Genomic DNA, 24,055 nt, shown 5'->3' on the forward strand with positions numbered 1-24,055 from the left:
CATCATTGGGGATGATGTTTATGTGGAGATGAAATATAGGGGAGGAGGTTATGGTTGAAATTTACGTCATTGATGTTTCTGTGGAATCTATACCAATAAGCCCCACGAAATGTTGACGTTTTAAGGTTGCGTAACAAATTATTTATCGTCCATAATTAAATAGGTAATCAATCAGTGCATGGTATAATATCTTCTTTAAGTGACGTACCAATATGATCCACTAGTCATTGTCAAAGGTTAAATCTTTCAGTTATTAGTGGCTAGTTTACACATTCTCCAAACTAACTTTATCATCTATAAGAGCATCTCCAATGGTGTTCCCACCATTGGAGTCCTTAAGTATATTATACTATTTTTTTTTTTTAAGAGTTAAGGATTCTAATGAAATTTGTATGTCCAATAATGTTACCAGGAATGGAATCCTTAAGAATAAAAAATTAATAAATTTTAAAACATGGGAAAATAAGATAATTATTTTAATATTTATTTATTACATGATTAAACATATAAAATTACAATAATTATTAATTTTCATCCCCAAATTTGTTCCAAATATTCTCAATTAAATCATTCTTCAATTGGTGATGTATTTCCGGCTCGCGAATCTGAACCTGAGTGGCACGCATTTCATTGATGCTTGGAGGGATGTCAGTACCATGAGACTTATGCACCCGTGAACTGCTGGCTACATCTTCTTCTTCAAATTCAGATGGATCGTACTGAGTGTCGTATCCATCTCGTTCATTTTCGACTATCATATTGTGCAGTATGATACATGCTCTCATTGTCTTCCCTATCTGTTGCTGGTCCCATGAAAGAGCTGGGTTTTTCACAATCGCAAATCAAGCTTGTAAAACTCCAAAAGCCCGCTCCACATCTTTCCGGGTTGATTCTTGAAGTTTAGCAAATAACTCTGCTTTAGGACCTTGAGGTAGTGAGATAGATTGGATAAATGTTGACCAGTTTGGATAAATACCGTCCGTGAGGTAGTACGCCAAATTATACATGTGTCCGTTGACCACGTACTCTACCCTCGGAGCCCGACCTTGAATAATGTCATCAAAAACAGGAGACCGATCGAGGACATTAATATCGTAAGGTACCTGGTAGACCGAAGAAAGCGTGCCATATCCAAAGATCTTGTGAAGCTACTGCCTCTAACACAATTGACGGTTTTGTTGATCCCCGGGTGTACTGTCCTTTCCAAGCCGTTGGGCAATTTTTCCACCTCCAATGCATACAGTCGATGCTTCCTACCATCCCCGGAAACCCGCGTATCTCTCCAATATGGAGTAGTCGCTGAAGATCCTCTTCTGTCGGTCTTCGTAGATACTCATTACCAAATAACTGAATTATTCCTTCATTAAAATGCTTTAAACACGAAATTGCCGTGCTTTCACCAACTCTGAGATATTCATCAACCGCGTCAGCTGCAGAACCATAAGCAAGGAGACGAATGGCGGCTGTACATTTTTGTAGTGGTGAAAGACCAAACCTCCCCATTGCATCTCTTCTTCGTTGAAAGAATGGAACGTGTTCTGAGAGGCGATGGACAATACGCAAGAATAATTCTTTGTTCATACGAAAACGGCGTCTGAATAAATACGGCGGAAATTTCGCATCTTCACTGAAGTAATCATTCCATAATCGGTTGTGTCCGATTTCGCGGTCTCGTTCTATATAAGCGCGTTTCTTCGGCTTAGAGGGTTGGGCTTCCAAAATGTTGATGTAGGTTTCATCTATGATATCGTCGATAATTTCGTCCAATCTTTCTTCAACTTCATCGGATGACAATGATGACATTTTTTTAGTATCTCCTGAAAAAAAATTATGGTATGTTTAACTGAAAGAAAGAAATAAAAATTAAAATTTTAGTAGAAACAAAACATGATATTTTTTTATAATCCTTACTTTGATTCCTTTGAATTTTGCATATTGCTTCATAGATAATTAAAAATTCAAACTAAACATGTTTAACAAACGTTGATGATTTGTATTCGATTTAATGGAAAGTAAGTATAGATCAAAATAAAATGTTGATGATCCAAGAAGTTTAAAGAGATGATTTTACCTTCTCACCTTTCTACCTGTGATATTTTGCTTGAACCAAGAAGTTTAAAGAGATTGAAAGAGTTAATAGAGAAGAGTTTGTTTGATTAAAAGAGAAGCATTCAGAATTTGATAGACATTACAAGTACTATAAGTAGGGAAAGAGATCAAAGTTGCATACAAGAAATAAACTAAAACGATAAAACAGCTGCACTTATAGAAGTGAAACTTGACACCCGTGACTTCCTCCACACCCGTGACAAACTTCAAACTCCCGTGAATGCGATAAAGACCAACAGACTCTGACTACTCCAGACAGACACTCCCGTGACTTCTACACCTGCTACAACAAATAAGACAAGCGTTAGTAAACAACAAACATCAAATAAGTACTTGTAACATCTAACTACTCGACATGTTACTACCTACACTCATAACATATTAGACATAAGTTTCAGCTGAAGAGCTTTTTCCATCTCAGTAAGAGGGTCTTTTTTGGCGAGTAGACGGTCAAGCAACTTCTGCTTAGAGAGTTTATCTTTCATTTCCATTATGGCTTGTATTTGGGACAAGGACTCTTCTGCAACACTCTTCTTCTTCTTCGTAGCAGCTTTAGCTGCCTTGACCCCCACGGGTCTAACCACTTCTTCTTCTCTAACAACCTCCACCCCTTTGCGCTTTTCCTTCCCACTCCCCTTAGCCAAATAGGTAGAGGACCATTTCTGGTCATGCCTCAACTCTCTCCAGGCATGTTACATGCTAAACTTGACCGAGTACTGATTGGAGAAGTTATCCAAAGCAGCTATCATGACATCATCATCGTTTTGCCCACTACTCTGCTCCCTCAGTGCTGTGTCATAGCAGCCTACGAACTTGCACACTTGCTCGTTAATCCGAGCCCACCTCTGCTTGCATTGACCAAGCTCTCTAGGCACTGTTCCCACCAGTTGAGGGCTTTTGTTGTAGTAGTCAACAATGCGGCTCCAGAACCTAGCAGCTTTCTGCTCATTGCTCACCACCGCATCCTTACTCGTGTTAAGCCAAGCTCCGATTAGGATTTTGTCCTCCTTAGTAGACCAAGGCCTCCTCTCCTTCCTAACAGGAGAATCCACAGCAGATTCGACAGTAGGAGACGCATCAGGACCTTGGGTCCCGAACCAAAAAGGTTCGGGTGAATCAAGGTCCACTGGGGACTGAGATTGACTAAACAGGAGGTTAACATAACTTGTGTTGTTCGCAGCCATGTTTTCAGATTTGTCTAACTCAGAATTGTGGTAGCTAACTTAAGTAGGGGAGCTTAAACTAAGAGACATTTAAAGTTGCAGTTGGGAAGCTAACTAGTTCTATTAAACACCAATCAAATCAACCTAAGACCCATTTGTAAAGCTGGAAAACATTAAAACCAATCAAATCCGAGACGTTGAAAATTTTAAACACCAAACAGTCACAACGTTTTAGTATTGTACCTAATTAAAGAGACTATGAAGGTTTAGGTACTTGCATTTATATTTGGTAGCTACTTGCATTTATATTTGAAACAAAAGAGACAATGAAGGTTTAGTATTGTACCTAATTAAAGAGACTGCTTTTGTAGACTTTGCTTTACTTCTTCGAACTTATTCCTGCAAATACATGAGATCAAACAGTCACAACGTTATACAAAATGGCTTTAACAACAACCAAAGCAGAGTACACATACTTACCAGACATATACATGACCGCGAAACCTAAAAGAACGGTCAGGACTGAGACCATTATCCTCATATAGGGCTTCTTGACCTCCCATACGCTCTTCTTTTGCTCGCAGACGGTCTTCTGTACCTCACAAACTGTCTTCTGTAGCTTAACCACGTTCTGATCACACTGAAAAGCTTGATCCTTAAGCAGCCTCATCTGTCTCTTAACCTCAGTCATCTCCTCCGTAACAGCTACGTCCCACCATTTCCAAATGTGGCATTCCCCATCATCCACATTGGGGCAGGTGTAGTACCTTCTCCCTGGATCTTTATGCGTGTGAGATGTGGCAATTTCCGGCTCAGAACCACAGTAGCAAGTCGTCGGTATTCCATCGTCAGCCTCGGGTGAAGGTGTGTACTGAAACGACTCTGCAATGTACAAACTACTCTCAGCTTCATCCTTGTAAATTTGAGCTTCTGATTCAAGAAGATACGTCAAGTCAAGCTCGTCTGATGAAGAAGGCTGCGTGTATGAATAATCTTGTCCCATGATGACTAAACCTGAAAAAAAAAATGTTGAGGCAATGAGGATAAGACAAACAAACACAAAAGACATGAACAGATTAATAGCAACACATAACAAACATATTACAAACAAATGTATGAGCACCCGATCCATCTCTGAAACCATCAAATTATTTTCGGTTTGAACCCCATAATCGATTGAAAACCGTTTATCAAAAACATCCCCAAATCGTTTCGAATACACCTAAACCGAACCCAAAGTCGCGACCCAACTAGAAACCCTAATCGATTCAAAATCCATATATGAAATAGAAAACACAAATGAGAACGAAATCAATCTCCCCAAGAAGAAACCCTAATCGATTCAAAATCCATATATGAAATCTAAAACACAAATGAGAACGAAATCAATCTCCCCAAGAAGAAACCCTAATCGATTCAAAATCCATATATGAAATAGAAAACACAAATGAGAACGAAATCAATCTCCCCAAGAAGAAACCCTAATCGAATAAACCCACGAATCAAGAGAGGAACCCACTGATTTACCAGATCTTCGCCGAGGATCGGAATCGCCGTTGAGCTTTTGTTTTTCCTTCACCGAGATGATTTTTTACCACAAAAAAACACGAGATTATACAGCGTTGTGGTTGCTCTCAAATGCCACGTCGATAAGGATTGGGTATCGAAAACCTCTTCCATAAGGATTAATCCTTCTCAATCCGAGCCCATTTATTATTATTATTATTATCGAAAACCCATAAGGACTTGGGCTTAAGGATTCGATAAATACAGCGTTGTGGTTGCTCTAATGTATTTTTTCATCTTTTTTCTCTATAATAGAGTGTGTTCTTCTTTAATGTATATATATATTTGTTTTAAATGAATATTTTATTTTTATTTTACAATTAAGATGTTTTATTTACATAATTTATAAATTAGTCCCACATTTTACATATAGTAATGTTAAATTTTAAAACATATATTTATGTAAAACCTTTTGAAAATCAGTTCAAACATTATAATTGGCTGATTTTTAAACCCAAAATCAATTACTCTAACAATATGTAAGTAAGTTATGAAGTTTTTTATAACTATATATAACTAACAAATTTTTTTTCATAATTCGTAAGAAAAAAATTAAAGGGTCGTCATTTAACTAATTTTTTTTTATTTTAAAGTAAAGAAAAAATATTTTTGTTGATAATTATGAAAAATTAAAATTTAAACTATTTTTTAAACGGCTGTCTTAGAGTATCCTCCTATACATTAAAAGAGAAGTCACTTTAGTGATTTCTGCTGACATGGCATTAATATAGAGCTTCTCAGAAAAATTGTTATAATTCTATTGGTCGATTTTTTTGAATTTTATTTTTCATTTATTTTAATCAATCACTTATGTAGACAAGCCCAAAACTATTGTCGATTTCGTTAAGCCCATATATAGCTAGGAGATAATAATTATCGATTTAGTTTAGCATTGGGCAAGATTTAGAACTAAAACAAATATTAAAAACTTTCCTTATTATTCAAATAGTAAACTTGCGCATGTTGATATCATATTAATTACATTTGCTTAGAAAATATTTTAATGTTTCTAATTAGTAGGGGTGGGCGTTCGGGTACCCGTTCGGGTTCGGGTCGGGTATTTTGGATTTTCGAGTATTTCAGTATAGAGGTGTAGAACCCGTTCGGTATTTCTGTACTTCAGGTCGGGTTCGGGTATTTTTAATTCGGATTCGGTTATTTCAGATCGGGTTCGGATATTCAGATTTTGAAAAAAAAAATTAAAATTTTCATTTCTCAAGTTTCTTATATTTAAAAATATAACTTTCAATTAACTAATTTTTTTATTTTTAGTAGATTGAATGGTTAATAGATTTGGACATAAAAATTTAAAACTAAAAAAGCATTAATTTAGTTATTTTTTAAAAAAAAATTTGGATATAACTTTTTGTTAATTTTTTTAATAAAAAACTTGACATGCATTTTCGGATCGGGTTCGGGTGCCACTTCGGATATCGGGTAAAGTGCCCACCCCTACTAATTAGGTTGTTTGTTTTTAATAACTTACATTTCTAATATGGATTACTTGCGCAAGTTGAAATCATTAAATATGCAAATAACTTATTGACAAATTTGTTTTTAATAACTTACATTTCTAATATGGATTACTTGCGCAAGTTGAAATCATTAAATATGCAAATCACTTATACACAATATGGATTACTTGCGCAAGTTGAAATCATTAAATATTATCGATTTAGTTTACCCTTGGGCAAGATTTAGAATTAAGACAAATATTAAAAACTTTCCTTATTATTCAAACGGTAAACTTGCGCATGTTGATATCATATTTATTACATTGCTTACAAAATATTTTAATGTTTCTAATTAGATTGTTTGTTTTTAATAACTTACCTTTCTAATATGGATTACTTGTGCAAGTTAAAATCATATCATATGCAAATCATTTTTTGACAATAGACATTTAATATCTTTCTTTAAACGATTTCATTATTTATTGTGCAAAATATTGTGCGTCATTAATAGAAATAAATCGACTGTATATATATAGGAGACACCCAAGGTCTTAAAATACAAACATTCTCTTTTCATTCTTTAAAGTATTATTCACAAATCTCTCTTCTCATACTATTAAGGTATTACGACGATGCTGCTTGTGCTCTAAGAAAAATGTGTTTAGACGCAAAGGCTCCTCATCTTTCATCGACTCTGCCACCCACTTTGCCTTGGAAGTTCAATAAACATGTACAGCCTAATAAAGGACTAACCCGCCAAGGCAATGGGAACTCAGAAGAGCTACGTTGTGTCATTGCTGTTATTCGACAGTATGTTTTCTTAGCATATAAATCACATTTATCTCCTCTATACTTCTATCTGTTAAAATTTTGTTATTACGTGACAGTGGCGATCGAACTCCAAAGCATAAAGTGAAACTAAATGTTACGGAGGAGAAACTGTTAAACCTGATGCTGAAGCACAATGGTGGAAAGCCAAGAGCTGAGGTGCGAGAGGCTCCAGCTTTTCTGTCATCCATCTTTTATCAGAGCCTTGATTCATTTTATATTTTTTTTTCTTTTTGTAGACAAAACTAAAAAGTGCAGTCCAGTTGCAAGACCTATTAGATGCAACAAGAATGTTAGTTCCCCGTACAAGGTAGAACCATGAACTCAACTCTTTGTGTCTTGTCTCCAAAAAGCATGTCTGATCTATCATTTCCATGTGTTGAATACTGGTAACGACAATATGGTCTTCCTTTTTTTATATGTAGACCAGGTTGTGAGAGTGATAGTGATCCAGAAGACCTTGAACATGCTGAAAAGCTTCGCCAAGTTAAAGCAGTTATTGAAGAGGTTCTTTAGTACTTTCTCTTTTTTTGTTGAATATAGTCCGGGGAAAGTATTACATAGTATCATTTAGTAATACTATTTTATATCATTTTTTTGTTGAATATACTATCTTATAAGTAAGCTAGCATTATGCATTTTTTATTTAATTCATGAGGTCATTTTCAAAGCAGTCAAAAAACCTAGAAAATTAATAATCGAACCAGCTACCATTTTTTATTAGACCGGATATTAGTTCCACCAATAATCGTGGTCAACTTACCAACATGGTGCATATATGTCAAATTGACAAATCTACGTTTAAGTAACCCAACATGTAAGGGATTTAGATTTTTTTTGTGAATCTCGTGGACTGATCTATCGCAGATTGGGGTTTATAGGTGAAGTTTCAAGGAAAATTGTTATAATTTGATTGGTCGATTATTTTTAATTTTTATTTATTTAATTTAGATCTAAAAATTTAAGATAAGTCTAAAATCATTTAACATCACTTACCATATAATCTAACGAATATTACAAATAACAATTTATGGAAACTAATTCTCGAAATTATAGAAAGATTAATAATGTTTTATTTATTACTTTTAATATTTATAAACTATAAAATACAATGAACGGAATTTTATATAAGATAATTATAATAGTTTTATACTATACTTGATGAATTGTGTTCGAATATAATTATATAATAACTATTTTAAATATTACAAAATCCAAAAATGTTTTATTAATATTATTTTTAAATTATTGATCGTTGTTTAAAGAATAAATTTATCATAATTTTAAAGTAATTTATAAAATGCTTACAAAATGCAAGGCAAAGTTGCACTTTCAAGAGTTAAGTCGAGATCTGGATTAAAAATCCTAATAACTGGTAAAGAAGGGAAGCCGAAGACAAAAATATTGAATGTTGTCTACAAACAAGTTTTTCAGAATATTTTGTAGCCACGGTACGTAATTTTAATCTACTTTTTTTTTTCAAATACAAATTTTAAAATAAATAAACTTTGGCAATTATTTATTTTTTGTATTTGCTAGATGGGTTGTGATGAGTAATTAGGAGACCGATGACGGTATGTCAATTTAATATTATTTCATGTTCAATAAAATTTAGAAATTTATAAATCTATCAAATAATGTTAACCCGTCAAATTGCTTACAAAATTTATTTAATTTTTTGCAAGTTTCTAATTAAATTTGCTTTCTTTATCGAGAAATGTACTTCATAATTTATATTATTTATGGATAATATTTTGATTTTATTATATTTTCTTTTAATATGTCTACATAAATGTTTGTTTATTATTTATGGAAAAATAATATTATTTACCTAAAAATAAAGAATTACGAAACATATACAATACAATTCTAATTAATGATAATATAAAATCTGTTACTTCTAAAACTATACACTATTTATTTCATTTTTTGAATGAAAGTATCTTCGTTAACACACAAAATATTTTGTGACGTTGCAATTATACATACACACAATATCTGCCTCTTCATACTGACGTTACTATGTTCCCTCTTGTGAGGTACGGGCCGAAAGAGAATACAGGATGCGGGCCGGTCATGTTTATGTCCGCACAGAGTGCGGACCGGTCACCTAGTAAATATTATTTCAAAAAGTAACAATCTTTAGATTATTTTAGAATTAAAAAGTCAAAATGATTCGACCAGAATTTCTCTCTATAATAGAATTTATTACAGAATATATAAATAGGTTGGAAATGCTATAAAATAACAAGCTAAGCGGTCATTCTTATTAGAGACTCATAGTATTAAACAATTGTTTTGGTTCTTGGTACTGATATTTGATACTTATCAGTAATCTGGAATCTAGTCGTTTTTTATTAAGTTTATGGAGAAGAAGCTGCTTCTTATTATATAAATAGGTTGGAAATGCTATAAAATAACAAGCTAAGCGGTCATTCTTATTAGAGACTCATAGTATTAAACAATTGTTTTGGTTCTTGGTACTGATATTTGATACTTATCAGTAATCTGGAATCTAGTCGTTTTTTATTAAGTTTATGGAGAAGAAGCTGCTTCTTATTACAGTGTCGATCATCACGAATCTTGTATTTACTATTCATATTCTTTATAGAAACTCAACCACATGGAATCCGACTTGGACCAGTAGAGCTGCTATTGAAGCAGAGGATGCAGCCTCTGTGTCATGCTCAGGCCATGGAAGAGCTTACGTGGACGGTATTGGAGTCCTTGGCGGCAAGCAACCTTCTTGTGAATGCAACAATTGCTATACAGGCAAAGATTGTTCTATTCTTCTCTCAGATTGTCCTGTCAACGCTAACTCGTATGCAAAAAAACCCTATGATTGGATCCATTGTTTCGACAGTATGACCAAACTAATCTATTTTTCATTTTTATTAACTTTGTGTATTTCTTGTTTGTTTTTCGGGTTTTGAAGAGGAGACCCTTTGTTCTTAGAGCCTTTCTGGATGCGACAAGCAGAGAGCAGCGCGGCTCTGGTCTCGGGATGGCACAGGATGAGTTATATCTATCAAGATGGGACATATATGTCGGAAGCGCTTGAGACGGTCATCAGGAAACTGCATAGTGTGGTGGGAAACGCTGTTACAGATAACAGGTTTGTAATATTTGGAAGTGGAAGCACACAATTGCTTGCAGCAGCTGTTCATGCCTTGTCTTTGACAAACTCATCATCATCAGGACCCGCAAGGCTTTTGGCTTCAGTTCCATATTACGCTGTAAGCAAGCTCTGTTATGGCTTTATGTAAACAAACATATTGGTTGTTTTGACCATTCTGTGTGTGTAGATGTACAAGGAGCAAGCGGAGTTCTTTGACTCAGTACATCTCAAGTTTGAAGGAGATGCGTTTGCGTGGAAGAATAGCGAGCGCAATGATAATACCACACAAGTTATAGAGGTAGTGACATCTCCGAATAATCCAGATGGGAAGCTGAAAAGAGCGGTTCTTGATGGTCCTAATGTCAAAACAATTCATGATTACGCCTATTACTGGCCTTATTTCTCCCCTATAACTGTTCCAGCTGATGAAGATTTGAGCTTGTTTAGTCTCTCCAAGACTACAGGTCATGCTGGCTCTAGATTCGGGTAAACAAAAATAAATAAAAAATGTATCAAAAGATTTGGATTGGTCCCAACAGCTCACATGTGTTTTTGTTTTTGCAGGTGGGGTTTGGTAAAAGACAAAACTGTTTATGAAAATATGAAAAGATATATCACTTTGAGTAGCATGGGAGTTTCTAGGACAACACAGCTTCATGTTCTTCAACTGCTCAACGTAGTAGTTAGGGATGGAGGCGATAATATATTCCATTTTGGTCATGAAACTTTGAAGAAAAGATGGGAGACAGTGAACAAGGTCTTGTCACTCTCTACACGTTTCTCGCTCCAGAAAATCAAACCTGAGTACTGCAACTATTTCAAGAAAGTCAGAGACTTTACTCCTTGTAAGTTTTTGTTCTCATGCAAGAATAAAAAAGAAAGCTGAGATTTTTCTGTTTTAAGAAGAATTGGTCTGTTTTAAATTTATTTGTTTGATTTGAAAGCTTATGCATGGGTGAAGTGTGAAAGGCCAGGAGACGCAAACTGCTATGAGATATTCAGAGAGGCCAAGATAACAGGACGTGATGGCAAAGTGTTTGGATCAGAGGAAAGTTTTGTGAGATTGAGTCTAATCAGATCACAAGATGACTTTGATCATCTTATTGATATGTTGAAGAAGTTAGTCTTACAAGAAGGTGTAGAAGCTCATTCTATCTGAAAACTTGATGTTATCAACAAATGTCTTTAATTCAATATTATGTAGTAACGTATTTGTGCGACTATAATTAAGCCTACAATGCCCGTTGTATGAAACCTTTGTAAATATTGCGAAAATCAGTCCCAACGATAAACTGATACTATCATACTAGTAAAGACTAAAGTGATGTATTTCTCTGTAAAATAGGAATCCGACTCTCTACGAACAGAGTTGTACGCTAATCTCCTCTGTACAATCTATTAAAAGCCCAGCCCTCTTAATTTTACCAGTCCATTATTTATACTTCTCTAACTACCTAACATATTTGACGGGAAAATGGTCATTTTCAACCTCAACAATTTATGTCGTATCTTTACATAGGCCGAACCTAAGTCCCGTAGATAAGAAGCAAACTTACTTATTACCACTGTGCTACGACAATTCTTTTGTTTGCTTATTAGATTTAAAATATATGTAGATTGGGATCTGTATAATCTAAGATAAAAATTATTTTTGTTTACACATTTTATTTAATAGAAATTATAATTGCATCAGTAATTTCTGTATTTTAAGTTTTTACACTGTTATACATGTGATAAAATCGAAAATGATATTTTATAAATTATTCAATCTAATTATAAAATGACATTTCTCAAATAATTATCTAATTTCAAATATTTAAATTTAAAGAATCTATATATAACAGTGATTACAATTTTTTTCTTAAAAAAGAAAACTTAATTTTTAAAATAAACGCTGTAAATAAATATAAATAAAATTATATAAAACTTAATATACATAGATTTTAGATGTAATTTATAAAACTTGAAATAAATCTATGTATTTTAAGTTTTATATAATTTTATTTTAGTTTATTTATAGTGTTTATTTAAAAAATTAAATTTTGTTATTTTTTTAAGAAAAAAATTGTAACCACTGTTATATATAGATTCCTTTAAATTTAAATATTTGAAATTAGATAACTATTTGTAACCACTGATCATTTACTACTTATACAACTAGGCTTTGTCTTCGTTGTCGTTAGAATATGAAGCAGCTCCTCCAAGTTTCTGTTGACGGGTTGTTGGTAGTGAATAGCTTCTTTGCAAGTTTAGACCTTCTCTACCAAAGAAATAGAAAAATTATCAACGCCAGATCTTCTTCATGTGTCTCAGCGCTTGCAACGATACAACTGTGTGAGAGACGGACCCAGGTGGTTAATAGGGGTGTCAAGTGACACCCTATAAAAATAAAAATGTTAATGTAAATGTTCTACCGCACTTTTCAATTTCAAATTTACTTATTTTCATTTGGACTTTGAGCCCGTATTAGTTTGTTTTAAAATTACGGCTAAGGCAATTTTAGTGACTGTGATTTAGCCTATGATCCAAGTGACTGTGTATAGAATCTGCTAACAAGAAGAAATATGAGAAGACCAAGTTGAATCAAATTCCAATGAGACCAAGGTATGAATCTTATTGATGTTCATGGCGCTTACAACGGAGACCAAGTTGTAGTCATATATTTCGACTCCTTTTTCAGTCAGCCAATAATCAAGCAATGGGCCAACAAGCAGCAATGTTGCGGCTTGGGGTGGAGCGAACATTTTTCCGATATAAAGTGTGTATTCTAATATGGATTATTTGTTGTCGAGAAAGAATAAAACAGAAGTTTCAGAGTTAGAAAGAGATCAATATCCATGTATTATTTGGTATTTCTGGAAAGCCCATAATGATAAACTTTTCAGATGAATCACAAGATATCCGCATGAGCTAATTAGACATGCTTAAAGTGAATGTAATGCTTGGTTTGATGCGAATTCAAAGACCCCAAGTGATGCATTCCAGACACGAAATACACAAGTCTTATGCTTTCAAAGGATTTGTTTGGTAGATAGATCGTGGACTTCATAATCAAAATATAGTGGATATGGTTGGGTATGGCAAATGAATATGAAAAACAACAATTCTTAGAGTTGAGAAACAAGGATAGGCGATTGTGACCTTTACATTCAGAATTAGATGCTCTTATATCGTCCATGGATAATTTGCTTCCACACACAATATGTCAACACTTTAGGACAGACTGCAAGGATGTAATTTCAATGATTCAAGATCTAAGCATGGCCAAGCTATTCTACAGAACTAGCAGATCTAACATCTATTCAAGGAAGATTCCATGACTTCAAGATCACATACATACCAAGGATGCAAAACCGGACAGCAGACTAGCCAAGAATGCTCAAGCTTCTCATACGAGTTTACTTTTTGTTGGTTGTTCTATTCTGGTCTGAATTCTAAGACCACATCTGGATTAGTAATAAAATAGTCCGTCGATATCAAAATAGTAAAAGAATTGTCATCCTCAAAAGTAATAATAGAAAAGTCAACTTATAAGTAGAAAAAAACAATTACTACGTAAAACAAGAAAAACTGAAAAACGTTCGTTGTTGCTTACTCCAGAACTTATCATACTGTCACGGCCCATTTACAAGCCAAAAACATCCATGGATCAGCAAGCAAGTGGGTCGGGCCAAAGGAGGAATATGCCCATCTAAACTTAGTATTTTCTTAAGTATTAAGCTTTGTAAAATATCTAAGTAAGGGTAATGTAAAATAGTGGAGAAAGTATTTAGAATACTTAAGATATCTAATCTACCGTATCCTATAATAAGACTAGTTTGATATGGTTAATATATCATCAATGATGATTATCCTCACGAGCTTCTGTTGCAGAAGAATCATTAGTTTATCATTATCCTTTTGTCGTATTCTTCTATGATGTAATATGTTTCAAATCAGTTCAATAAAACAAAGTGTTAAAAAAAAGATATATATCTTATTAAAACTCAAGTACAAATTAGGTTTGTTTGGAAATATAGATAGTATTTTTTTTATAAAAAAATTGTTTGGAAACATGAATTGCAGTTTTAAAAAAAAAGTCTGTTTGGAAATATGGATTGTAGTTTAAAAAAATAGGTTTGTTTGGAAACATAGATTGCAATTAAAAAAAAACATGTTTGTTCGGAAACATGGATATCAGTATATTAAAAAAAAGTAATGAACTTATATTTGTAAGAAAAATTGAAAGTCCAATATATTATCAGAAACTATATATCTGGTACCTAATCGGATTCAGTCCAGGTCTGTTTAGGTTTCGGGTTTCCGGGGTCAAAGATTTTAGCCCCATTCGAATATTTCTAAATTTCAGTTCGGGGTCGCTTCGGATTTTCACAGGTTCAGTTCGAGTTCGGATAACCCATTTAAATTAATTTTACAATTTTAAAATTCATTATATACTTTAAATTTTTCAAAAACTATAAACAAAATAATATATTAAATATAAATATGAATAACATATGTCATGATACCTAAACTTAACATATAAATTAGTTTAGTTCAAATATTTGGATAAAGAATCAATAGTTATTTTAAATATTTTTGGTGTTTTAAGTATATTTTTACTATTTTAAATATTTACTATTGACTATTTATATATATTTTCAAGTATTTAAACCAGTTTAAAAGTATCATATATATTCTAGATGTTTTTATATACACTAAATCTAAAAATAATTAATATATAAGTATATAAATCCATTTCAAATATATTTGGGTACCCGAAATACTTCGGTTCGGATCGATTCGGTTTCGGTTCTCTAAAAACCAAAATTTTGAATAATTTGGATATTTAATCAATTTTGCTTCGGGTTTGGTACTATTTTTTCGGATCGGAATCGGATCGGTTCTTCGGATTCGGGTATTTTGCCCAGCCCTAATATTATTGATATGAAAAACAAATAGAAACATATTTTTGAAAAAATACATCCGCACACCTGCGCGGATCAAAGTCTAGTAAGTACTTAAGGGTGAGGGCACTTCCAAGCGAAGTTGCTTCATAAGAAGAAATAGATCAGAGCCGTTGATTCGGTTTAATCTCCACCATCCATTTAGGAGGTGATTTTTGTATAAATAGGGTGAGATCATCATTTGTAAATCATCAAGTTTTGAATAAGAAATACACTTCCTAAAGGCTCTAACATCTCACTAAAATGTCCATACTTTTTTTTTCTAAGTTCTGGTCGAGTTCGGGATGAGGCTGACTTAGCAAACACTCGAGGAAGTAAGTTCTAAAGCCGCACGTTCAGGTTTAAGAGAAATCAGTCTGACAGTACGCTGCATCAAAATGTTAAATTTATTCTGAGTTCAATTACTTTTTTTTTGTCAAAATCTGAGTTTAATTACTACTCCCTCTACATATAGAGATTATTTTTTTAGATTTTGTATTTTAAAGACTAACTTTTTTAGACTTTAATTAATGCATCTTGTTTGAAACTAAAGATCAGTTAATACAAAAACTAAAATTAAGTAAAAATGTGTATTTACTTTATTTATAAAAGTATGTATACAAACCTAATAGATAAATAAATAAATCAAAGTTGGAAATATAAAAGTTGGTAGCGGTCTCTCTTCTTCTCTAGAGGGAGAATTCTCTCTCAAATTTCTTCCTTCTTAACACAATCTAATCATTCAGAAGGAATAAAACATATTTTATCATTTTGTTGTCATATATCTTTCAATCACCTGATCAAAATATCATTCCGCATGTCGGATCTTTTTGTTTTTGGCAAAATTTGATGTGCTTTAATCAAATACAAAGCCGATCTTCATGAGATTTATTTTCTCTATCTTGATTGATGAATAAAGTTCTGGTCGTTTAGGTCGGATTTCGTTGGTTTTCTGAGATTATCTACCATTATTTTCTTTTCATCAGTCTTCTTTTTGGATTAGGGTAATATCGTGCCTTATACCGTCAGTCTGAGACGGGTAAAGTTCTTTCGGCCGATGTATATTGGAGAAGGGGGTACACTCTTTTTTACAAGCATATGAAGGTTGTAGATGAGGAAGAAAGGTGAACGGAAAGTAGCCACTCAAAATATGTAGGTGAAGTTCTATGGCGGTTCCGTCTTCCAGCAGTGGAGTCACCAAGTCACAATCTGACTTAACTCACTCCATTGACATGTCTATGCGTGCCCACGTGTCGTAATGCATGGGCTTTTAAGAAAGTAGGCAGGATAACCTGGATCTTAATATTCACTGTAATACCCATTATGGGTTTATCTTCAATGAAGTGAAGAAGTCGACAAAAAATAAATAAATAAAAATTTTGGTTATAAATGAGCGATCCTGAAATGGTTACTTGCAATGGAGAATGAGATTTTCATATCTTAATCGCTCAACCAGTAGTTCTGATTAAAGTGTGATCTTTTTGATGATTATATATCTATTGTTCTTCTTTCTTGTGGAGAAGATATTTTCTTATGACGGATTGAAGTGTAGTTTCACTTCTTTGCAATTCGAAGGTGCAATCTCCGACATGGATTATGGGGCCATGGTCGATGACAAGACTGTGTTGATTTCAGAATCCGGTAATGATATCATCCTAACCATTATATTTTGGAAACAATGGCCATGGAAGCCACTAAGGTATGTCATTGTCATAGCCATGAAAGTTTCTAGTGGTTACCATGAAAGTGTGTGGCATATCCTATGTTTGAAACAAATCCTATCAGAGTTGTTATAGAAACAACGTCCTTCTAAAATATCACCATGGATTCCTCATGATCTAGATACGAAAGGAAGGAGCTTGATGTCACTGAAAGAACTTTTCATTATATTTTGATACAATATATTTGATATCAAAATATATTGCTGAAATCATGGAATACATTAAAGAAGAGATGGCAATGCAAAATAGAAGGTTTAATCTCTTTATTGTATGGCGATATTTATATAATCATTGAAAATTAGTTTTTTCAATCTTTATTTCTTATGGTTATAAATCAACATATTAGATTATATACCGAAGATATATATATATCTAAATTATAATAAAACTAATGTAATATAACAAAGAGAATCAGTGTTCCGAAAAATATTATAAGATCACAAAAAATTAATAGAGTGGATACTCTATTAATAAAGACCTCTCAAAGAGAATCACCTTCTCAAGAAGATAGTTCATGTGTTCTATTATTTTTCTCATTAGTTTATATTTGTTGTGTTTTCACAATTTTGTATGTATTTTTATAATTTGTTTATGATCTAATTAATAAATTTATGTTGTTAAAAAAAAGTTGTGATAAAAAATGAAAACAATAGTTTGGTTCCTTTCACGCGCTGTCAGACGCTCGTGGGATGATTCAAAAGGTAGTACAGTATTTGACAAAAGCCATAACGAAAAGCCGTTTTATGCACAATGCCGAGACTTGGCCATATCTCATCCACACAGAGATTGCCAAAAACACTAACAGCTCGACCCATCAAACAATTCTTCAACTAAAAACCCCATTAACGAAAGATGTCATTGGCTTCACCTATTCAGTGTATCAGGATTCTTAATCCATCTTCTTCCTCTTCCACAACTTCGTCGTCTTTCAGATTCTCAACGATTAAGCCATGTGTCTTCGTCATCAGATGTTCTCAGGCAGAAGGTCCATTGAGAAGACCCTCTGCTCCTCCTACTCTCCGCGAGCCTTCACCTCCGCAAAAGCCTGTTCCTCCTGTACCGTCTTCTTCTCCTCCTCCATCCCCGCCCCTGCAGAAAACGGTGGCTGTTGATGGTAAGGGTGTAGTTACGGTGGAGTTTCAGAGACAGAAGGCCAAAGAGCTTCAGGAATACTTTAAGCAGAAGAAGCTTGAAGCTGCTGGTCAAGGTCCCTTCTTTGGTTTCCAACCCAAAAACGAGATCTCCAATGGAAGGTAAAACATGATCTCAGTTCTCGGTTTTGATTGGTGGGTTACTCTGGTTACTGGTCGTTATGATTCTCCATCAGCAGCATAACCTTCAAATTCAGACATACAGAGCTCAAAGTTTCAAACTTGATGACTTCTGTCATATGATTATTTGTCACAATTTTTTGCTTGCGCATTTGTCTCAGGAACTTATGCCCATCTGCTGTTTCCTAGTTTCTTACTATGAACACGTACAAGAACTGTGTGGTTGATTCAAGAATTAGTTGGTTCTGTTTGGACATGAGATATATCTCTTTGTTTGTTTTGCAGGTGGGCTATGTTTGGTTTCGCGGTTGGAATGCTTACAGAGTATGCCACAGGCTCAGACCTTGTCGACCAAGTTAAAATCCTTCTCTCCAACTTCGGAATTATAGACTTGGAGTAACAAGAGTTTTGTTAATTCGTCTTCCTCTGTATGCGCATCTCTAAAGATCTTCAAATACATGACCATTTGTGTATTCAACCACTTTTTATCTTCAAGTCATATAATTATGAACTGTGGATCGATTCAAAAAAAAAAAAATGTATACAAAAGGTTATAATAACTTAAATGATCCCAATGAACCAAGTATTCTCAATTCAGATTATATTTCAATATCCTCTCCTCTAAAGAAATCGTTAAGATGTTTCTTAAGGAATCTGTGCAATCTCGAGAAGGATCTTGTGGAGAGACTGAGGCTTTGAGAAGAAAGGAGAATGATCACTTCCTTTGATCTTGAAGACTCCTTCGGGGCTGTTCTCTCTCACTAGCTTCTCTTGAACGTCTGGTGAGAGCGCAAGGTCGTCCAGCGTCTGAACGTAGAATCTTCTCCCTTTCCCGTATCTTTCTGCGGTCAGAGATACCTTCTGCATCATTGGTCCAAGTGGTACAGGTCGCATCGAGATCATCGCCAATGCTATATCCTGAAAACCATAAACCAGAATCAATGTGATATCAAGAAACTAGAATGTGTGTGTGTGTGCTTGGAGAGTACCTTGTTGGGTGATTGATTGAAATACAAGCCTTTCATGTGTTGTTTCTCAAACATGAACCCTGTAGGGGGCTTGTCTTTTCCATTCCCGTAGATCAAGAACTGCGACTCTTTCATGAACCTCTCTGCAGAACCAAGCTGCAGCAAATGTAGGACAGTTTCTCACAAATGTAAGCATAAGAAACAAAGACTGACATCGCATTTTCTCTAGTGAATAATAGATCTGTTACCTCTTCAGAGAAAACATCAAAGGGTCTTTGGCCATCAGAAACCATTGTTGCACATAGGAATATAGCTTTCGATATTTTCTCTGGAAAACGCTCTAAAGCGTACGAAATGGACGCACCTCCAGTACTATGACCCACCAGAATAACCTGGCATACGACAACAAACTCTTATCTCATTACATTGGTTTTTGAATAAACCTTCAAACAAAGAGAGCCAAAGTATAAAACCTTCTCTTCTTCAGGGAGATTTTCAAGGTACTCGATCAGTGGTTTTGAATATTCCTCCAAGGTAGAGACAGTGTTTGTGTCGGTCATATTGAATCCAGATCCAGTGAGGTCCACTGTAATAGGAGACAGTCCTGACTCTTCCAATGAAGCAACAATTTTGTACCAACACCATGCCCCAAAGCCTTCACCGTGCACCAGGATGAATTTCTTCACTGTCAAGCCCTCTAACGAAAATTCTGGTACCTGAAGAAAGCATAAGGAAAACATAATCATTAAATAATAAGCTTCTATGAGATCATTCATTTAAATCAATTTCAGAGCAGTACGTAACAGCATCAATCTATAAAGCAATGACAATCACTGAAGAAGATTTCACTTTCCAACAAAAGTTATGCGATCCAGGAGCTTCTCTTCTAAACTCATTCTTCTGGTCATAGCAGCATAAGTTGTACAGTGACAGACAAGCAAATTCTTACACAATAATGAATGTCTTTCAGACAATAACAAAGTATATCAGTAGTACATTCATAGGCTTTATAGCTTTATCTGGTCCCAATCCAGTGTCGGTATCAGAGTAAACAACATTTATTTTCTGGATAAAGTTAGCATTATCCAACAGATAAATTAATTAGGAATCTCTGGGCACTTTCAATATCTCTTTTCGAATCTTAACAAAAGAATCTCCTCCTCCTCTCCACTTTTGTTATGACCTTTTCTTCTCATATATAAAAATTAAAAAGCTCTCAACAATCATTAAACCAAAAAGGCAACGACATAATCATATAAAAATTGAGTAAAAGATCTGAACTTTTTTCTAGAAATGATTGAAAACTATGGTTCAGGTAGTAGTGAGACCTGCTTGGCATTTGAAAAAGGGTCGGAGAGGGTGCGTTGTTTCCTGGTGCTTGTGGACCCGACCCGTTTAGACATGGATCCGTCGAATCTCTGAGAAAGCTGAGTTTGACGAATCGCAATGGAAAGAGCTCGTCGATGCAACATCTCTTCCTCGGCAAGCAATTTTCTCTGTGAACGATTCATTCTCATGCTCTTGGATCCATCTTTTCTATCTTTCTTCATCATGGAGATAATCTTGTTACCCATCTTTTCCAAACCAGAAGCTGAATTCGAGTTTCACAGGACGGAGGAGTTTCAAAGAAATGGCATGTTCCCGAGAAAAGTCAAAGCTTAAAGAGTCTGTTGCCCTAGATGGGATCAAGCAATAGACTTGTTACTTTTACTTCCAGAGAGGAGAGAGAGAGTAGGTGAGGAAGCATCGGTTATTAATTGCGAGTACAAATACAGTTGTTTCTTGAATTTTTGTACCACCGCAATACAGTTATTAATTTTTGTATGGTAAGAGATTTCCTCTCTCTTTCAGATCTCGTAAAGATACGGATTCACACTGTTGAATGTTTCATTTTTTTGTGAACTTTGTTAGGTACTCCATTTGTTTCTAAGAAATCTATGTTCATGTATTATTTATGTATATTAAAAAATATAATAAATTTTGATAACAAAAGTATTATTTTCTGTTTTTATCAATTTTTCATAATTTTACCAATAACATTAAAAAAAATTTAATGAAATTTATGATTTACCATTATTAAATTGCATTGAAACCTTAAGCATCATTTTTAAAAAAAATACTTCCTCTGTTCCTTTAATATCTATTTTTTAGAAGAAAAAAAATTGTTTCAAAATAATACATTTTTTACATTTTCAATACACTAATTAATGAAAAATTGTATTTTTAAAAAATATAATTGTGTTTAATAAAATCTCATTGGTTAAAAGTTATTGGGAATATTTAATTAAAAACAATGTATTAGAAAATATAATTTTAAATATTTTCTTAATAAGTGTGAAAAAAATATAACATGTATCTTTTAGAAACGGATGGAATATTTTAAAACATTTATTTCTTATGAACAGGAGAAGTATTTTGGGAATGTCTAACAGATTTTGACTTTCTTTCTTAACATACTTGATTTTATTCTGGACAAATTATTACATGTGAATGTGGCAAAATGAAGGTTTGTTGTCTCTCCATTTACAAATTTTGGTAGAAAACAAAATGAACTATAATAACAACTTTGATAGTGTCAATTTTATCCTAAATAATTATTTATTTTCAAATAAACAATTTGAATTATCACATTCAAACCAAAATCAGTTTGACCGAAATAATGTTGGTTACTAACTTACTATACTGAATCAAATACTCCATATACACCTTTTGCTGAATCAGATACCCCACATATCCAGTCTGTGCTGAATAATCTACCACACGTAAAAATAATAATCTAAAAACTTACCTGAAACCCAAAAATGTATCTGAAAAGTTGAAAAACATTCTGAAACTCTAAAAACTTAAAAAACTTAAAATCCAAAAATAAACCGGAACCCTCAAAATATAGATGAAAATATGGAATGTTATAATACGTAAAAACTACAAAATATACACATAAGTCTCATAAACTTATAAATACCCACAAAACCAAAATATATTCTAATGACTAAAAATGTAAATATATTTACCAAAATATACCTAAACCCAAAATACTAGAAAAACTAAAAATACAAAAAAATATGAAATTTTAATACACACTTTGATATCTAAAAATAGTTAATACGTATATTTTTAGATTATTCATATAATTTTCTTTGACATCAAAAAAACTATTCTATTAATACCGTTTTTGCCCAATCCTTGCTGGTTTCAACCCCCGACGGCTGTGATGGGTCAGTCATGGTCCCTCATGCGCTTCTCAAGCTTTTTTCCGGCCCCTGAACTTCTCTCCTCACGAAATGGTTTTTCACCTGTCGGATTTCTCCCCCATGAAAAACATAGGTTTCTAAGTGCTGGTGTTCGTTAAGTTGTTATAACCTCTTTTCAAATCCTTCCTTGCACTCATCCAACTGAGTTATCCGTTCTTTCCACCGTGGTTTTAGTTTATGGTAACCCTCTCCATTGTAGAACTCATGTCTTCTCTTTGTACTCACCAGTTTAAGTCTCAACTGTGTCTCAAAGATTTTTTCGCCATGAAAAGGAGAAATGGACAGCTGAGCCAGTGCGGCCAGCTAAGAGATCTTCTATCAGGATCGCTGAAAGTGATACCTCAGAGATTATTGAGGCAAATAGACTCACGCTTATTGGTCGGATTACTAACCCTCTGTTTCAAAAACCTGAGCCATTGTTGACTTTCTACCACAAGTGTTGGATCTTGTCGAAAGAGTGGTGGGCTGAGAGCTGGGACCAGAGAAGCTTCATTTTCGCTTTAACTTTGAAGCTGATCTTCTTTTGGTTCTGAATAAAGGGTCGTTATCACTACATTTGGATGCTCTGATACAACGTTGAGAACCAGTTGTCTAGGAGAGCTTTCTTAACATCATCTCTTTTTGGATAAAATCTATGGGTATTCCCTTGCACTTTTGGAACAATAATACAATTCATACAATTGTCAAGGAGCTTAGCTTTATTGATGCTAGAGAAATGGAAGAAGCCTGGGTTAGAGTTAATATGGATGGTCTCCTCTGCTTATGACCTCGAAGATTCTCCTCCTTACGGATGAGATCCCTACGGTTAAATTTAAATATCTTAAGAATTTAGAAACATTGTTTGGCATGATTTTTCTCTAATCCACGAGGAAAAGGACTGTCTCCGAAGATCTCACAATGTTCCTCCACCAAAGGGGACATGAAACTGGGGATTACTCAGCGCATTGCTCTACTATTTACCGAAGTTGTTAAGCATAGACATGATGATCAAAGGAGTTACCGTCATCCTGCTCAGTATAGCCCCCTCATCAGCCCCGAGTTAGGAAGGTCTATCATAGGGTGGGTAGAGGTGACTCTTGGATTTTGTCGAGTGGAAAACTGGTGTCTCAACAAATGCGAGTCTATAGGTATTCACCCTCAGCATCCGAAATCCTTAGAGTCTCATACGCCTTCCCCACGCCCTCTCAAAGACCGGTTGGAATTCCTGACTGAACTAGCATCAAATGAAGGCCGTACCAGCTCGAGAGATCGAAGGTCTGCTCTTGCTCGCATTGCTGAACCGGATCTCCGCGGCAATCCTCTGTTAAGAGCAGGCATAAACTTTGATTCAGGCAGACTTCAAGATGTTGAAATCCTATACGATGGAGTTATCAATCAGGAACAAATTTTTTACCCCCAGCTCCTCTTCGAGAGTACTTGCCTCTCTTGTTTAGGAGGTGTGCCCATCCCTACTGTAGCTCTTAGTTCAGTCTCCTCTCCCTATGGACTAAAACTATCATTTAAATATGATTAGCTTATTGGTTAACGTCGTCTATAATTACCATTAACTAATACGATTTATTGAAAAGAGAGGTGAAGTCCCTTCCAAGGTTTGAACTTAAAAAAAAAGATTAACCAATAACGGCAAAAAATTGAAAATATTTATATGGAAAAATATAAATTGTATTTGTTAATGGTAATT

The 24,055-nt window shown here is 34.2% G+C and overlaps 5 protein-coding genes across 10 annotated transcripts; 2 read left to right on the plus strand and 3 right to left on the minus strand.

The window, feature by feature from the left end:
- Positions 1–842: 842 nt before the first annotated feature.
- LOC125576901 lies at positions 843–1,803 on the minus strand. Its single transcript, XM_048737419.1, has 3 exons — positions 1,104–1,803; positions 977–1,045; positions 843–925 (listed from the first exon to the last, which is right to left on the minus strand). Exons 1-3 carry the CDS (start codon positions 1,801–1,803, stop codon positions 843–845), a joined length of 852 nt encoding a protein of 283 aa, XP_048593376.1.
- Positions 1,804–2,480: 677 nt separating this feature from the next.
- Positions 2,481–3,293, minus strand: LOC106418829 (glutathione S-transferase T2-like). The gene is made up of 2 exons (XM_048737421.1): positions 2,820–3,293; positions 2,481–2,744 (listed from the first exon to the last, which is right to left on the minus strand). Exons 1-2 carry the CDS (start codon positions 3,291–3,293, stop codon positions 2,481–2,483), a joined length of 738 nt encoding a protein of 245 aa, XP_048593378.1.
- A 6,044-nt stretch (positions 3,294–9,337) lies between these two features.
- Positions 9,338–11,552, plus strand: LOC106418909 (tryptophan aminotransferase-related protein 4-like). Of its 6 annotated transcripts, none has more exons than XM_048738499.1 (6): positions 9,338–9,463; positions 9,636–9,941; positions 10,056–10,356; positions 10,426–10,724; positions 10,803–11,083; positions 11,183–11,552. In XM_048738499.1, the coding sequence occupies exons 2-6, from the start codon at positions 9,658–9,660 to the stop codon at positions 11,395–11,397; spliced, it is 1,380 nt and encodes a 459-aa protein (XP_048594456.1). In that variant the 5' UTR covers positions 9,338–9,463; positions 9,636–9,657; the 3' UTR covers positions 11,398–11,552. The 6 variants fall into 6 exon arrangements, with proteins under 6 accessions (XP_048594456.1, XP_048594455.1, XP_048594458.1 ...); XM_048738501.1 differs by lacking the exon at positions 9,338–9,463 and having other exon boundaries at positions 9,495–9,653; positions 9,732–9,892; XM_048738503.1 differs by lacking the exon at positions 9,338–9,463 and adding an exon at positions 9,501–9,519 and having other exon boundaries at positions 9,732–9,941.
- Positions 11,553–17,616: 6,064 nt separating this feature from the next.
- BNAA08G06530D (light-harvesting complex-like protein OHP2, chloroplastic) lies at positions 17,617–18,668 on the plus strand. The gene is made up of 2 exons (XM_013859642.3): positions 17,617–18,137; positions 18,441–18,668. Exons 1-2 carry the CDS (start codon positions 17,737–17,739, stop codon positions 18,553–18,555), a joined length of 516 nt encoding a protein of 171 aa, XP_013715096.1. The 5' UTR covers positions 17,617–17,736; the 3' UTR covers positions 18,556–18,668.
- Positions 18,657–20,895, minus strand: LOC111199703 (putative methylesterase 14, chloroplastic). The gene is made up of 5 exons (XM_022689848.2): positions 20,452–20,895; positions 19,597–19,839; positions 19,372–19,515; positions 19,145–19,279; positions 18,657–19,073 (listed from the first exon to the last, which is right to left on the minus strand). Exons 1-5 carry the CDS (start codon positions 20,695–20,697, stop codon positions 18,801–18,803), a joined length of 1,041 nt encoding a protein of 346 aa, XP_022545569.2. The 5' UTR covers positions 20,698–20,895; the 3' UTR covers positions 18,657–18,800.
- Positions 20,896–24,055: the final 3,160 nt, after the last annotated feature.

This window comes from Brassica napus, chromosome A8 (genome assembly GCF_020379485.1).
Source record: "Brassica napus cultivar Da-Ae chromosome A8, Da-Ae, whole genome shotgun sequence".
Lineage (NCBI taxonomy): Eukaryota > Viridiplantae > Streptophyta > Magnoliopsida > Brassicales > Brassicaceae > Brassica > Brassica napus.